Source organism: Gavia stellata, chromosome 2, assembly GCF_030936135.1.
Source record: "Gavia stellata isolate bGavSte3 chromosome 2, bGavSte3.hap2, whole genome shotgun sequence".
Classification (NCBI taxonomy): Eukaryota; Metazoa; Chordata; class Aves; order Gaviiformes; family Gaviidae; genus Gavia; species Gavia stellata.
Window position 1 is genome coordinate 95,994,679 of NC_082595.1, and position 14,876 is coordinate 96,009,554.

The window sequence follows — 14,876 nt, forward strand, 5'->3', positions numbered from 1 at the left end:
AAAAGGGCTATTTTTTCTTATTTGAAAATAAGATTTGAAACACTGTTCTGAACATCCTTTTGATGATGTAATTGAGCAACAACAGAAGAAGATACTAAATAGTTTAATCTAAAATTGTTTCCAAAGACTATCATATTTTAATGTATTAAAACATTAAACATGAAATCATTCAATAATCTATTTGTTTTCAACCCATTTATTTGTTTACTTTAAAGGAACAAAAGGGAAGCAATAAAAGCCTTCACAAGAGATGTTTTAATGGTAGCATGTTTGAATATTTTGAAATTAAATGTTTTAATTGATCTAATTTCTGTCTTAATAAAATTTATGCTTCTCTGTAGATCAGAAGAAACAAATGTCTTTTTTTATTGTATTCTTAGGAGCAAGATGAAACAGCACTTCACCTTGCTGTTAGGTCAGTTGATCGAACATCCCTTCATATAGTTGACTTTCTAGTCCAGAACAGGTAAGTGTATGGAAAGCTATTAAAATGTTATTGATACTGCTTTTCTGTCAAGTAATACAAATACTAAATGAATGCAAATACTAAAACTAATTCTAGTATTTGCAAATGTAATTTTATTCTTTGAGAATGAGAGAGGTTTATTAATATAGGGTAGGAAACTGAGTTTAATCAGCTTTCTTCTTCTTTCTTGTACTCCAATAGTGGCAATCTAGATAAGCAAACATGTAAAGGTAGCACAGCCCTGCATTACTGCTGTCTGACGGACAACGTTGAGTGCCTCAAACTGCTGCTGAGAGGGAAGGCTTCTATTGAAATAGGTAAAAGGGTAATGTGTACTTCAATTTCACATCTGTCACTGCTTCAGATAAGAAACAGTGAAGGTGGAGTAAGTGCATTTTCTCCTCAATTGTTTACCATAATTCTGTGAATATAATCTTCATTAAAAAAATCAATATTCACTGTTTATTTCAAGTTTAAAATTGACTTATACATTACACTTGCTTTTTAAAGAAACTTAGATAAGTACCAAGATTTTCAGCTGATACCGTGTTGCTGAGTTATGTACTGCTGTTTCATGGCTATTGTTCCATATATATGGCATGTTGAGTTGCTACTGCTGGTCATGTTCAGAGGGTTGGTATGAGGTGGAGCTACGTATGAAGGAAAGAGATTAATTTTGGAGTTAATTGGTCTAGTAATTCGCTATGTACCTGCAGGTCTGTCTGTATCTTTAGTAATGGACATGTTAATAGTGATGCCTATCATCATAACTTTCTTTTTTTGCTGTAATATAGCTAATGAATCAGGAGAGACGCCACTTGATATAGCTAAACGCTTAAAACATACTCACTGTGAAGAGTTGGTAAGTGTTGCATCTTTCTGTGTGTTTGTGCGTTTATAAGCAGAATCATGTCTGAATATTTAATAGTTTACAGTTGAATATTCAATGAATATATTCCAGATGGAATAGAATCATAGAATCATTTAGGTTGGAAAAGACCTTTAAGATCATCAAGTCCAACCATTAATCTAACACTGCCAAGTCCACCACTAAACCATATCCCTAAGTGCCACATCCACACATCCTTTGAATACCTCCAGGGATGGTGACTCAACCACCTGCCTGGGCAGCCCATTCCAATGCTTGATAACCCTTTCAGTGAATAAATTTTTCCTAATATCCAGTCTAAACCTCCCCTGGCGCAACTTGAGGCTGTTTCCTATTGTCCTATCACTTGTCACTTGGGAGAACAGACCAACATCCAACTCTCTACAACTTCCTTTCAGGTAATTGTAGAGAGCAAGAAGGTCTCCCCTCAGCCTCCTCTTCTCCAGGCTAAACAACCGGGGTTCCCTCAGCTGCTCCTCATAAGGCTTGTGCTCCAGACCCCTCACCAGCTTCGTCGCCCTTCTCTGGACACGCTCCAGAACCTCAATGTCTTTCTTGTAGTGAGGGGCCCAAAACTGAACACAGGATTCGAGGTGCGGCCTCACCAGTGCCGAGTACAGGGGCACGATCACTTCCCTGGTCCTGCTGGCCGCACTATTTCTGATACAGGCCAGGATGCCGTTGGCCTTCTTGGCCACCTGGGCACATTGCTGGCTCATATTCAGCCGGCTGTCAATCAACACCCCCAGGTCCTTTTCTGCAGGGCAGCTTTCCAGCCACTCGTCCCCAAGCCTGTAGTGTTGTATGGGGTTGTTGTGACCCAAGTGCAGGACCTGGCACTTGGCCTTGTTGAACCTCATACAGTTGGCCTCGTCCCATCGATCCAGCCTGTCCACATCCTCTGCAGAGCCTTCCGACCCTCAAGCAGATCAACACTCCCACCCAACTTGGTGTCATCTGCAAACCTACTGAGGATGCACTCGATCCCCTCGTCCAGATCATTGATAAAGATATTACACAGAACTGGCCCCAATACTGAGTTCCTTAGATGGTCTCAAACCTGATCTTCTCCTATAATGGGCGGTTCTTTATTCTCCCAGTCCGTGCCTTTGCCTTCTATGACTTGGGTGCTGTGGCTTGAGCACTTGCTGGTGAAGACTGAGGCAAAAAAGTCATTGAGTACCTCAGCCTTCTCCATATCCCAGGTCTCCCATTTCCTTCTGGAGAGGGCCCACATTTTCCCTAGCCTTCCTTTTACCACCAGCATACCTATAGAATCTTTTCTTGTTGCCCTTGATGTCCCTGGCCAGATTTAATTCTATCAGGGCTTTAGCTTTCCTAACGTGATCCCTCGCTGCTCGGACAATTTCTCTGTATTCCTCCAAGGCTACTTGTCCTTGCCTCCCCGCTCTGTAGGCTTCCTTTTTGTGTTTGAGTTTGTCCAGGAGCTTCTTGTTCATCCATGCAGGCCTCCTGGTGTTTTTGCCTGACTTCCTTATTGTTGGGATGCATCGCTCCTGAGCTTGGAGGAGGTGATCCTTGAATATTAACCAGCTTTCTTGGGCCCATCTTCCCTTCAGGGTTTATAAATAGTTATATGCTTATATCAAGTTATATGCTTTTAAGAAGAAAATTATATTTCTTTTTAGATGCTTTAGAAATGCTAATCTTCTTGTGGCCAGGGGATGATTCTGTTTGAGCTATTAGTCCCAGATGCACAAGTGTCTGACGTCCCATTGAAATCTAATCCCTAAAGTACTTTTTATGGGTGAAGGCCATTCTCTTGTTGCCCAGAGAAGTTATGGATGCCCCATCATTGGAAGTGTTCAATGTCAGGTTGGATGGGACTTTGAGCAACCTGGCCTAGTGAAAGATGTCCCTGTTCATGGCGGGGGGTGGGGGGTTGGACTAGATGGTCTTGAAAGGTCCATTCCAAACCAAACCATTCTGTGGTTCTATGAAGAGAAGTTGGCTACCATCACTAGTTTCAGTAAGCAAGAAAAATGGATTAGTAGGGTCAAGGCTTCTTGATAAGTGAGTCTGATTAAAAAAAAAAAAAGTCATGGCAGTTAATTTCTTTGACTTGCAATTTCTAAATCAAAGCAAATAGGATGTGGTGCTTATTGTCAGAAAATTCAGAATGGACCTGCAATGGAGAATGGATCTACAACGGCTAATGAAAACCCTAGTTGCTTTTGATTTATTTGTGTTGGTTTTGGTCACAGAGCTTAATTCTTAAAACTTACCCCAGTGCAGTAACTTTCCAAATTACTGAAATCTGTTTTTAAAATAAAAGTAATATTTGTACTTTGAAACCAAGGTTCCTTCTATATGTGATTTCTGTTTGGTTTTAAATGTTGTTTTAAAAATAAGTACTGCGCATAGCATAGGTGTCAACAGTCATCTTTTCTTCCTTAGCTTACTCAAGCATTGTCCGGAAGATTTAATTCTCATGTTCATGTAGAATATGAGTGGCGGTTACTCCATGAAGATCTGGACGAAAGTGATGATGATGTGGATGAAAAGCTGCAGGTTTGTATCAATACATTATTATTTTTCTGTACACATATCTGTGTAAGCATGATGTTCATGATGATTTCAATAACACTACTTTTTACTATAGGTGTGAAGACACTGTGAAATAAAGTTCTGTAGCAAAATGTAGTAGCTTAAATTTTAGTTCCGTAAATTATAGTTTGTCTTCTTTTTCCTCTTTAATATAAGGTACAAAACGTATGACCATGTGGTGATGATCAAATTATGATTAGCCAGATGTGATACCTTTTTCTTAATGGAGTCAACAGTTTGTTTCAATACATCAGGAATATTTAGATCTTCTGACCATGAAGCAAAACTAACATAAGCTAGGAAAATTGCTTTTACAAAGAGAGGCACCTTATAGTATCTCCTCATGTTTGTGAAACAGTTCTGGTCGATGGCTTTAATTTTGGAACAGTTTATACATTGGCTTGTGTTCAGTGGAACTAAACTTGTGCATTAAATAAGCCACGTCCATTAATAGCAGAGTAGGGTCTTAATTCTGAATCTTCATGTAACAATATTTTTGTTTTTCTCCCTTTTCATACTTGAAATTTCTGGTGTTGTTGTGGTGCTTTTGGGTCCAGAATCACAGAATAGATGGGGTTGGAAGGGACCTCTGGAGGTCATCTGGTCCAAACCCCCTGGTAAAGCAGGGTCACCTAGAGCTAGTTGCCCAGGACCATATCCAGATGGCTCATGAATATCTCCAAGGATGGTCATATTACAAGTATTACAAAGTATTCCAGTAGCATAGGAACTTCATTGCATTTTCAAAATTTAATTTCCCAATTTCGGACCAACTTCAAAAAGTATTTAAGCACTTAAACATACAGACAGGGAAGAAAATACCATGTTTTGATACCTGAGCAACACTTAAAAACGGCTTGGATTTCTAGGGGCCAAGTAATTTGAAATGACGATAAGGCTCCTAAATACTAATGACCTTCTAAAACTTTCATAATTTGAAGTATTCCACATAAGGATTGAACACATGTTTTTGTTCTTTTTGTGTGTGCAGTGTTATAATTGCTTATGCCTTTTCTGCTTCCTTTATAAAGTGCAAGGAATACACAATAGGCTTTATATTAGTTAATCTTCAGATGTTAGCACAACCTCTTTTTCCTCTTGAAAGTAGCTAACAAAAACCCTTTTCTCCTCTGGATAATGAAATTGGACTTTTTTCTTTTCTATAACTTTTAGCATTTTAATATTTCTCTCGTGAAGTCCCCCATCTCAGCTAGGGCATGAATTGCTAATAGTTCACAGAATCACTAAGGTTGGAAAAGACCTGTAAGATCATCAAGTCCAACCATCAACTAACACCAGCATGCCCATTAAACCATGTCCCACAATGCCTCGTCCACACGTTCCTTGAACACCTCTAGTGATGGTGACTCCACCACCACCCTGGGCAGCTTATTCCAGTGTTTCACCACTCTCTCAGTAAAGAAATTTTTCCTAATATCCAGCCTGAACCTCCTCTGGCGCAACTTGAGGCCATTTCCTCTCGTTCTATGACTCGTCACTTGGGAGAAGAGGCCAACACCCACCTCTCTGCAACCTCCTTTCAGGTAATTGTAGAGAGCGAGAAGGTCTCCCCTCAACCTCCTGTTCTGCAGACTAAACAACCGGGGTTCCCTCAGCTGCTCTTCATAAGGCTTGTGCTCCAGACCCCTCACCAGTTTCGTCGCCCTTCTCTGGACATGCTCCAGCACCTCAATGTCTTTCTTGTAGTGAGGGGCCCAAAAGTGAACACAGGATTCGAGGTGCGGCCTCACCAGCGCCAAGTACAGGGGCACGATCACCTCCCTACTCCTGCTGGCCACACTATTTCTGATACAGGCCAGGATGCCGTTGGCCTTCTTGCCACCTGGGCACATTGCTGGCTCATCTTCAGCCGGCTGTCAGTCAACACCCCCAGGTCCTTTTCTGTGGGGCAGCTTTCCAGCCACTCATCCCCAAGGCTGTAGCGTTGCATGGGGTTGTTGGGTCCTGCACTTGGGTCATGGCACTTGGCCTTGTTGAAACTCATACAGTTGGCCTCGTCCCATCGATCCAGCCTGTCCACATCCTTCTGCAGAGCCTTCCTACCCTCAAGCAGATCAACACTCCTGCCCAACTTGGTGTCATCTGCAAACTTGCTGAGGCAGCACTCAACCCCCTCATCCAGGTTGTTGATAAAGATATTAAACAAGACCGGTCCCAAAACTGAGCCCTGGGGGACTCCGCTTGTGACCGGCCGCCAGCTGGATTTCGCTCCATTCACCACGACTCTCTGGGCTCGGCCGTCCAGCCAGTTTTTTACCCAGCGAAGAGTGCACCTGTCTAAGCCACAATTCGCCAGCTTCTCCAGGAGAATACTGTGGGAGACAGTGTCAAAGGCTGTACTAAAGTCCAGGCAGACAACATCCACAGCCTTTCCCTCATCCACTGGGCAGGTCACCTGGTCATAGAAGGAGATCAGGTTGGCCAAGCAGAACCTGCCCTTCATGAACCCATGCTGGCTGGGCCTGATCCCTTGGTTGTCCTGCACGTGCCCTGTGAGCGCCCTCAAGAGGAACCCCTCCATAATCTTCCCCGGCACCGAGGTCAGGCTGACAGGCCTGTAGTTCCCCAGATCTTCCTTCCGGCCCTTCTTGTAGATGGGCGTCACGTTGGCAAGCCTCCAGTCATCTGGGACCTCCCCTGTTAACCAGGACTGTTGATAAATGATGGAGAGTGGCTTGGCAAGCTCCTCTGCCAGCTCCCTCAGTACCCTTGGGTGGATGCCATCAGGCCCCATAGGTTTGTGAGTGTCCAGGTGGCATAGCAGGTCGTTAACTGCTTCCTCCTGGATCATGGGGAGTTTATTTTGCTCTCCATCCTTGTCTTCCAGCTCAGGGGACTGAATACCCTGAGGATACGTGGTCTGGCTATTAAGGACTGAGGCAAAGAAGGCATTAACTACCTCAGCCTTTTCCTCATCCTTGGTGACAGTGTTTCCGCCCGCATCCAGTAAAGGATGGAGATTCTCCTTGGCTCTCTTTTTGTTGTTAATGCATTTGTAAAAACATTCTTTGTTATCCCTTACGACCATGGCCAGATTGAGCTCTAGCTGGGCTTTTGCCTTTCTAATTCCCTCTCTGCATGACCTAACGAGGTCCTTGGATTCTTCTTCAGTTGCCTGCCCCTTCTCCCAAAGGTGATAAACTCTCCTGTTTTTCCTGAGTCTCAGCAAAAGCTCCTTGTATAGCCCGGCCGGTCGTCTCCCCCACTGGCTCTTCTTACGGCACATGGGGACTGCCTGCTCCTGCGCCTTTAAGATTTCCTTCTTGAAGAAGGCCCAGCCTTCCTGGACCCCTTTGCCCTTCAGGACCATCTCCCAAGGGACCCTCTCAACCAGTGTCCTGAACAGGCTGAAGTCTGCCCTCCAGAAGTCCATCGTAGTGGTATTGCTGACCCTGCTCCTTACTTGGCCAAGAATTGAGAATTCTATCGTTTCATGGTCACTAAGCCCAAGACAGCCTCTGACCTTCACTTCTCCCACCAGACCCTCTCTGTTTGTAAACAGCAGGTCAAGCAGGGCACCTCCCCTGGCAGGCTCCCTTACCAGCTGTGTCAGGAAGTTGTCTTCCACACATTCCAGGAACCTCTGGAACTGTTTCCTCTCAGCTGTGTTATATTTCCAGCAGACACCCAGTAAGTTCAAGTGCCCTACAAGAACAAGGGCTTGCGACTGTGAGACTTCTGCCAGTTGCTTGTAGAACTCTTCGTCAGCTTCTTCATCCTGGTTGGGTGGTCTGTAACAGACACCCAGCAGGATATCCGCTTTGTTTGCCTTCCCCCTCATCCTTACCCATAAGCATTCAACCTTGTCGTCACAATCGTTGAGCTCTGTACGATCAAAACACTCCCTAACATAGAGAGCCATCCCACCGCTTCTCCTTCCTTGCCTACCCCTCCTGAAGAGCTTATAGCCATCCATTGCAGCACTCCAGTCATGCGAGTCGTTCCTCCATGTTTCTGTGATGGCAACTACGTCATAGCTATCTTGCTGCACGACGGCTTCCAGCTCCTCCTGTTTGCTGCCCATGCTGTGTGCATTGGAGTAGATGCACTTGAGCTGGGCTATCGATTTCGCCCCCAACATCAGCATGCCACCCCTAGGCTCATCTCTAGGCAGCCTGCTTTCATCCCCTTCCACCTTCAAATCTAGTTTAAAGCCCTCTCGATGAGGCTCGCCAACTCATGAGTGAGAATCCTTCTTTTTTCTTGACGATAGTTGAACTCCATCTGCAGCCAGCAGGCCTGGTGCTGTGTAGACCGCCCCATGGTCAAAAAAACCAAAATTCCTCTGACAGCACCAGCCTCTCAGCCACATGTTAACCAGGTTCGCTTTCCTGTTCCTTTCAGTGTTCCTCCCCGCCACTGAAGGGATTGAGGAAAATACTACCTGCGCTCCCGATCCCTCAGCCAGTCTCCCCAGTGCTCTGAAGTCCCTCTTGATCACTTTTAGGCTACTTTGTGCAATCTCATCGCTGCCAACCTGCAAAACCAACAGCCTGATGCGTGGGGCAGACTGACTCACCCTAGGCAGCCCCCTGAATAATGTAATTAATTACATTTAATTAATTTTACATTAATAATGTAAAACCGAATCTTGTATGTTTGGGTTTTTCTTTGTTTTCAGAAATATTAAAACCTGACAGTTACAGGTTCATTTTCTTGGCCTTCACAGAATGTCTTTAAAAATTATAGACCATCAGATCATTGAATTGGCTTAATGTTTTGGAAACTAATTTTGACATCAGTAAGTTTCCTCTGTTGCAAAGTACTGGTTTTGCAAGATCTTGTCTGCATAGGATTCTTCTCCCCGTGTCCTGTCTCTTTCATCCAAGACAGCTATTACCTCTGGTGCTTGACTTGGACTAGAGTTAGCAAAAAAGAGCAAAAATGTGTCACAAGCCATCACTTTCAAAGCACAATTGCTACATTCTGAGAATTTTCTTCAGATTTTTCTTGAGAATTTTGGTATCTGTGCAAGAATCTGGAATCTGTGAGCTGCTAAATCCAGTTCTTCTGGGTGAGCTTTCATATTATATCCCAGTATTTATGTATTCCTATATATTGTATCACCATCCAGATAATAACAGCAGTAACGATGACCCTTTTGATAAAGCAGCTTGAAACTTTCTGTTATGTTTTAGAGATTTCATTTTTTCCAGCTGCAAAACCTTTTGGGTACTTTACAAATAGTTATCTAGGAAGTCCCTTTCTGGGACACTCTAAATTTGTATTTTTGATCTGTTTTTTCTCTCACCTCCTTCATTGTTGCCAGTTGCCTTCTGCATTTGAGCGTTCTCTTTTTGGCTAGTCCCTGAGCTCCACCTCGTATGGGAAGATATCTGCTACTCAGCAGTGAGGCTAAAGTAATGAAACTGCTACTTCACTGCCCACTATTAATAGGCTTATACCACAGGGACTTTTGAAAGGAGATTAAGGACTATTAATCATAGACTAGTGTCTGTGCCTACATTGAATGGACTGGTGAATACTGCTGTTGCTTAGGATCGCATCAGAGTTCTGTTTATAGATGTCAAGCTATTGAGCTTGTCTCTCTTTCTGGTAAAGCAATTGAATAGATTCTGTAATCTTTGTCAGGAAAGGTCATGTCTGAAATTGAAGTTCTTCTAGTCCAGAATTTTTCATATAAAAGGCAGTCTAACCTAAAAGAAGGCTAAGACAAGCCAACTGTTTTCTGCTGCTGTTCCACACCCCAGCTGCCTGGTCCTACCTCACCTTTTGCCTCGATTCTGGCACACATTTGTCCCTGTATTGAGCTGTTTCAGTTCGGTAAAGCAGTGAAAAGCTAAATCAACAAAACAAAAAATAATTTTCTGCTGGTTTAGAAAGCAGAAGCAAGTGTGGGCTGAAACAAATACCAGAACCAGGACAGTGGAGTGGTCAGGGAATGGAGAGTATCAGCCACTGAGGACTGAGGCTGCTAAGCCAAAGTAAAGGTAGGGATTAATGTGTCTGGCTGTCACATACATCAGTCTGATAAATCTTTGAACTATAATGCTGTGCTATAACATGTCTAAAGGCCCTACATGATCAATCCAGAGTAAGCATTGAATATATTCAGAGGAAAATCAATTGCTTATCTGTGATACTGTTGATGTTAAGTCTTTACTCTGCCTGAATGCTATTACTATAAATGGTTATTTTAATTTCATACAAACAGTACATCAGCGATGTGTTTATCTAACACTTATTTCTAAAGGCATATTTATGCTCTCTGAGCTGTGGATTGTTACAACCCATTCCTGTACTAGCCACATGAATTTGTAACTCCAGCTCTTTTAATTATCATTTGATAACAATAATTACTATGCTTGCTGTTGAAAGAGGAAAAATAATGCTAAGTGTGCATAGCAAGCAGATGACTTGCTGTAAATCTCAAAGACAACTAATTAGATCTCATTTGATAATGTGCCCGGGATGAGCAATGTTCCGTCCCAGCTGCCAACTGAAGTAATCTCCCGAACTTGTCCAGCAATATTAGTTAGCTAAAAAGAGTTCATGAGAAGTTTTGGCTCCTAATTTGTTGTAGGCTGAGCTACAGGTAGAATACATAGATGCAATTGTGTCCTGGTTTTGAGATCATGATCATCTATTTGGGATCTAACGCTGCTGAATTTCAGATGAGGCTTAGGTTCTTCAGTTGTTTATTTACTTCTGAAAATATTGCCTGGTATTTTTATGCAGGGAAACTTTACTTGATCCAGCCTCAAGTTGCGCCAGGGGAGGTTCAGGCTGGATATTAGGAAAAATTTCTTTACTGATAGAGTGGTGAGACACTGGAATAAGCTACCCAGGGAAGTGGTGGAGTCACCCTCACTGGAGGTGTTCAAGGAACGTGTGGACGAGGCATTGTGGGACATGGTTTAATGGGCATGGTGGTGTTAGTTGATAGTTGGACTTGATGATCTTACAGGTCTTTTCCGACCTTAGTGATTCTGTGATCTGTATTGACTATCTATAGGAGTATAGTCCCATGTATATAAGGATACAGTATTATCTGAGAAAATGATAATTGTTTTGAAATGCAATTCACATTTAATCTTCTTTTTGTTAATGTGCACAGTTACTTTGTCTTGAAGAGGGCGGAATGTAGGTGTCAGATTACATATTAAAAGCAACAAAAATACATTTTAGAAGCCTTTTTTCTTTCTAGAAACTAATAACTTTCTATCAACTAATAAATAAAATGAGTACAACTGATGTGGTATCAGTGACTACTTTTGTTATTGTGTTTAAGCAACCCAGTCCCAATCGGAGAGAGGACAGGCCTGTCAGCTTCTATCAACTTGGATCAAATCAACTTCAGCCTAATGTAGCATCCTTGGCAAGGGATGCAGCGAACATTGCTAAGGACAAGCAAAGAGGATTTATGCCAAGTATATTGCAGAATGAAACATATGGAGCAATACTCAGTGGCAGTCCACCTCCCATTCAGCCTTCAGTACCTGTAACAAGTAGTGCACCTCCTCTACCTCCAAGGAATATTGGCAAAGGTACTATACCGGAAAATATTGTTGTATGTTAGAAGAATGGGATCATAACATTTTTTTTATTATTACATTTTTAGGTTTTCTTTTATAGTTATTTTGCACAGGTAAGTATAGGAACAGTTTATCGATGACTTCATTTTATATACTTGAAGTGAATCTGCACAACCTATTCTGAGTTTGATTTTCAGTATACCTGCAAGAAAGTACACAATAGTGTTTGGGAAAACACTGGCCAGGTAATCTCTTAAAAAGAGGGCTGCAGTCAATTTAGTTCAGCAATATTTCTTTTTGTTATATTCCATCTTTTCATACTTCTGTTTCTTGAAGATGTCATTGTCAGAGTTCAATTTAAACGTACAATTTCAATAGCATTTGGCTGCTGTGGAAAATTGTTTAAGACCTGGAAGAATGGAGAATGTATGCAGAACATGAGAGATTTTGACCCTGCAAAGTCTTCTCTTAATAAATAGATGCTTCAAGGTTGTTGAAATAAAAGTATAAGTGTCATGATGTGCAGAACGGGATGATTTAGAGAACTGGTAGCTGACTGAAAATGTAACTGCCAATTAGTGGTTATACACTGATCAGCATAACAATGTAAAATGTACAGGTCTTCTCATCCCAGTTCAGAAGGGTAGTGTGCTTGCAAAATCTACCATTAAAGCTGATGCTGTGAACTTCATTCTTATCTTCATATATACTCTGTTTGGATCATATTAAAGAAGTGTGGAGAAATCTGTATAGGTCCTCTTTGTACAGTACATGTTCACTATGTTTCATTGTTTTAATACCTTTATTAATCCAGCAGCTTTCATAGATTCTAAATTTATGTAAAGTTAAATTCAAGAAAAATGACTGTGTAAACACATGATTTTTCTATGGTGCTGTAATTCAGACTCTGTAAGAGGAGATACGAGTGGGGAATGTTCTAGGCACAGATGAGTGGCTTCTGGCTTTGGGAGCACTGTGCAGAGGTCAGAATGCAAGACTCCATACACCAAAGATTGTGTCTGAGATGGCAAATTGAACATCTGTATAATATGATAAGTCAGTTATTGGTCTCACAGGAATGGCTGCAGCATAAAAGTCAGATGAAAATATGTTACTTTGGGGGCAGAAAAACTGAGAACAATAGAACAGCATGGTATTGGGTTACTTCAAAAAGGCATGTAAAACTTAATCAAGGTGGGATTCCTTTCATCTAACGTTTTTTGCATGAAGTCTAAGCTTAATATTTAGACACTTTTCTTACTTAATGGAAAGGAATGTTTCTGCCACCAAACAGGAAAATTCACCCAAGGAGCTTGCGTTGTCTATTTAACTGTTAGATTCTGTCTCTAAATTAGTAATACAATTGGATAGTTAAAAAGACTGGTTTACCCTTTGATATTATTTTAATCATGGCCGAACATACTATTTTACCCACTGTTTGCCCTTGATTAAATGACACTTTTCAAAGAGTGACATTTTAATTTCATTCCCAACCCCAGACTTCTTGGCACCAGTGTAGTGCAATTCACACCAAGAAAGCATGGTCCCTGGCTTAGATTATTAGCTCGTATTCTTTACTCTAGCAGTGTGTTAGCCTATTATTTTATATTCTTAGTTAAAAGCTATAATAGTATCATCAGTCTTAGCTTCTTGTTGATTGCTGATGTTTTTGATGTTATGACGTATTATTACTCCTTTATCCTCTTAGCTTAAGGCTGTTCTCCAAGTCTTCTGAGCTTTTTATGCTTTTCCCTGCAACCTAATATTTATTCATACCTTACTCTGTTTCATCTTTTCTTAATATGATGCTCATGCACTGAGTAGGGAGAAGTGGCATGATATGTGCAAAATATTGGCTTTATGAAGAAAACCTGTAGTGTGTTTTTATGAAATGGAGAGGCAGCTCTTCAGGCTAAGAATGGAGTCATTTAGGAGGACCCGAAGAGATAGTACTTTGTAACTGTTTCATGACATTATACCTTCTTGTTTGGGTGAAATTCAGAATTACAGTTTTATGTCAATTTCAAGTCAAAACTGATGTTTCACTCTGAGTCAGCGACCTCTGCTAATGCCTGCTAATGCTCGTGTGAGAGTGAGGTCCTTTTCTTGGCATACCTGAGAAGATTACAGCTATCAGTCAAGGGATTAAAGAAGGTAGCAAAAATTGCCTTCTGCCTTCTTGTTGAGAAATTTCTGCTTTTTCAAGTGTTGACATATGTTAAAGTAATGATTGGAGACAAATTTTACTTAGGTGAAGTGTTAGTAAGACCCTGAAACTTCTATGTGATTTTTTTTACACTAGTCTCTGATTTCTGCTCTGGCATTCCAGCAGGATGGCCGTGGTTCCTATTGCTGAATATAGCAGTCTAGCTGCACCATTTTTAAAAGCACAGGTGTGAATATTAACACTTTGTGCTTAGGGTAAGCAATAATAATAATACAGTATTTTCCTCTCTTTTTAGTTCAGCCTTCAGTTCTTGGCAGTGGTATTCAGACAATTTCTTCATCTAATGCAGTGTGGAAGACAAATTCTTTAGGAGTGGAAAGTATAAGCAGGCAGAGGTCTTCATCAGATCCACCAGCTATTCATCCCCCTGTGCCGCCATTGCGTGTAACATCTACAAGTATGTTTCCACTTTCCCCTGTTTTCCCTTCTGCTGTATCTAATCATAGTTGGCTTATTTTTCCATTTCCACAACTCATACTTCCTCTTTTGGTGACTGTAGCTTTGGCCTGTCCTTCCCATCCAGTAACTTTGTATGAACTGTCTTCTCTGATATTCCAGTGAGGACTGTATGGTGTAGTGTAGGGTCAACAGGAAGTACTATCTACTACTAGAGCTAAAGAGCTCTTCACTTTTATGTATCATTTTAATGCTGCATTTCTCACTAGTTGTAAAGATGAGTGTTACATGTAGGCCTGCAGCTATGTCTCCACATTGTGCTTGATTCTTGCAGACATAGGAATGCAAAAAGATGTTTTAATGCATTGCCAGCTGCTGTTGTGGTGGTTTCAAGAATTCAATAGAAATTTTAATTAATTGCTAAGCCTAATGTGCAGTTAGATGTTAATCATAACAGGATTTTAAGAAAAGATGTTCCTCTAAATAAAATTTCTCAGATATTATTCACTTAGTTACTTTTCCATAAAATATGAACTGAAGGCCTTGATTGAGCAAACAACGTTAGCACTTTATTAAATATATTCTGATCTACTATTTTCAAGAATTCTTACTTTGGTAAGGATTTTCTTTGCTTGTACTTTAATGCTTTTATGAATTGAAGTACTTGTGAGCTTTCTGACCTTGTCTAGGTGAAACACAAGGTAAACCTCTTTCCAAAGAGGTCCTCCTTCCAATGGAAGGATTGCTTTGTTTAAGTTGTTAACTACATGTAGTAAAGCATTTTTCTTGGATGGAGGTAAATCCTGTAATAGG

At 41.3% G+C, this 14,876-nt stretch overlaps 1 protein-coding gene across 2 annotated transcripts in view; it reads left to right on the forward strand.

Annotated features, from left to right (window-relative positions):
• Window positions 1-14,876, forward strand: part of ASAP2 (ArfGAP with SH3 domain, ankyrin repeat and PH domain 2) — a 98,820-nt gene that overhangs the window by 72,450 nt on the left and 11,494 nt on the right. For both annotated transcript variants that reach the window (XM_059829828.1, XM_059829820.1), the window contains exons 18-23: window positions 381-466; window positions 668-783; window positions 1,261-1,328; window positions 3,774-3,887; window positions 11,197-11,452; window positions 13,915-14,064. In XM_059829828.1, the coding sequence (XP_059685811.1) occupies window positions 381-466; window positions 668-783; window positions 1,261-1,328; window positions 3,774-3,887; window positions 11,197-11,452; window positions 13,915-14,064 (790 nt within the window). The remainder of the gene's footprint in view (window positions 1-380; window positions 467-667; window positions 784-1,260; window positions 1,329-3,773; window positions 3,888-11,196; window positions 11,453-13,914; window positions 14,065-14,876) is intronic.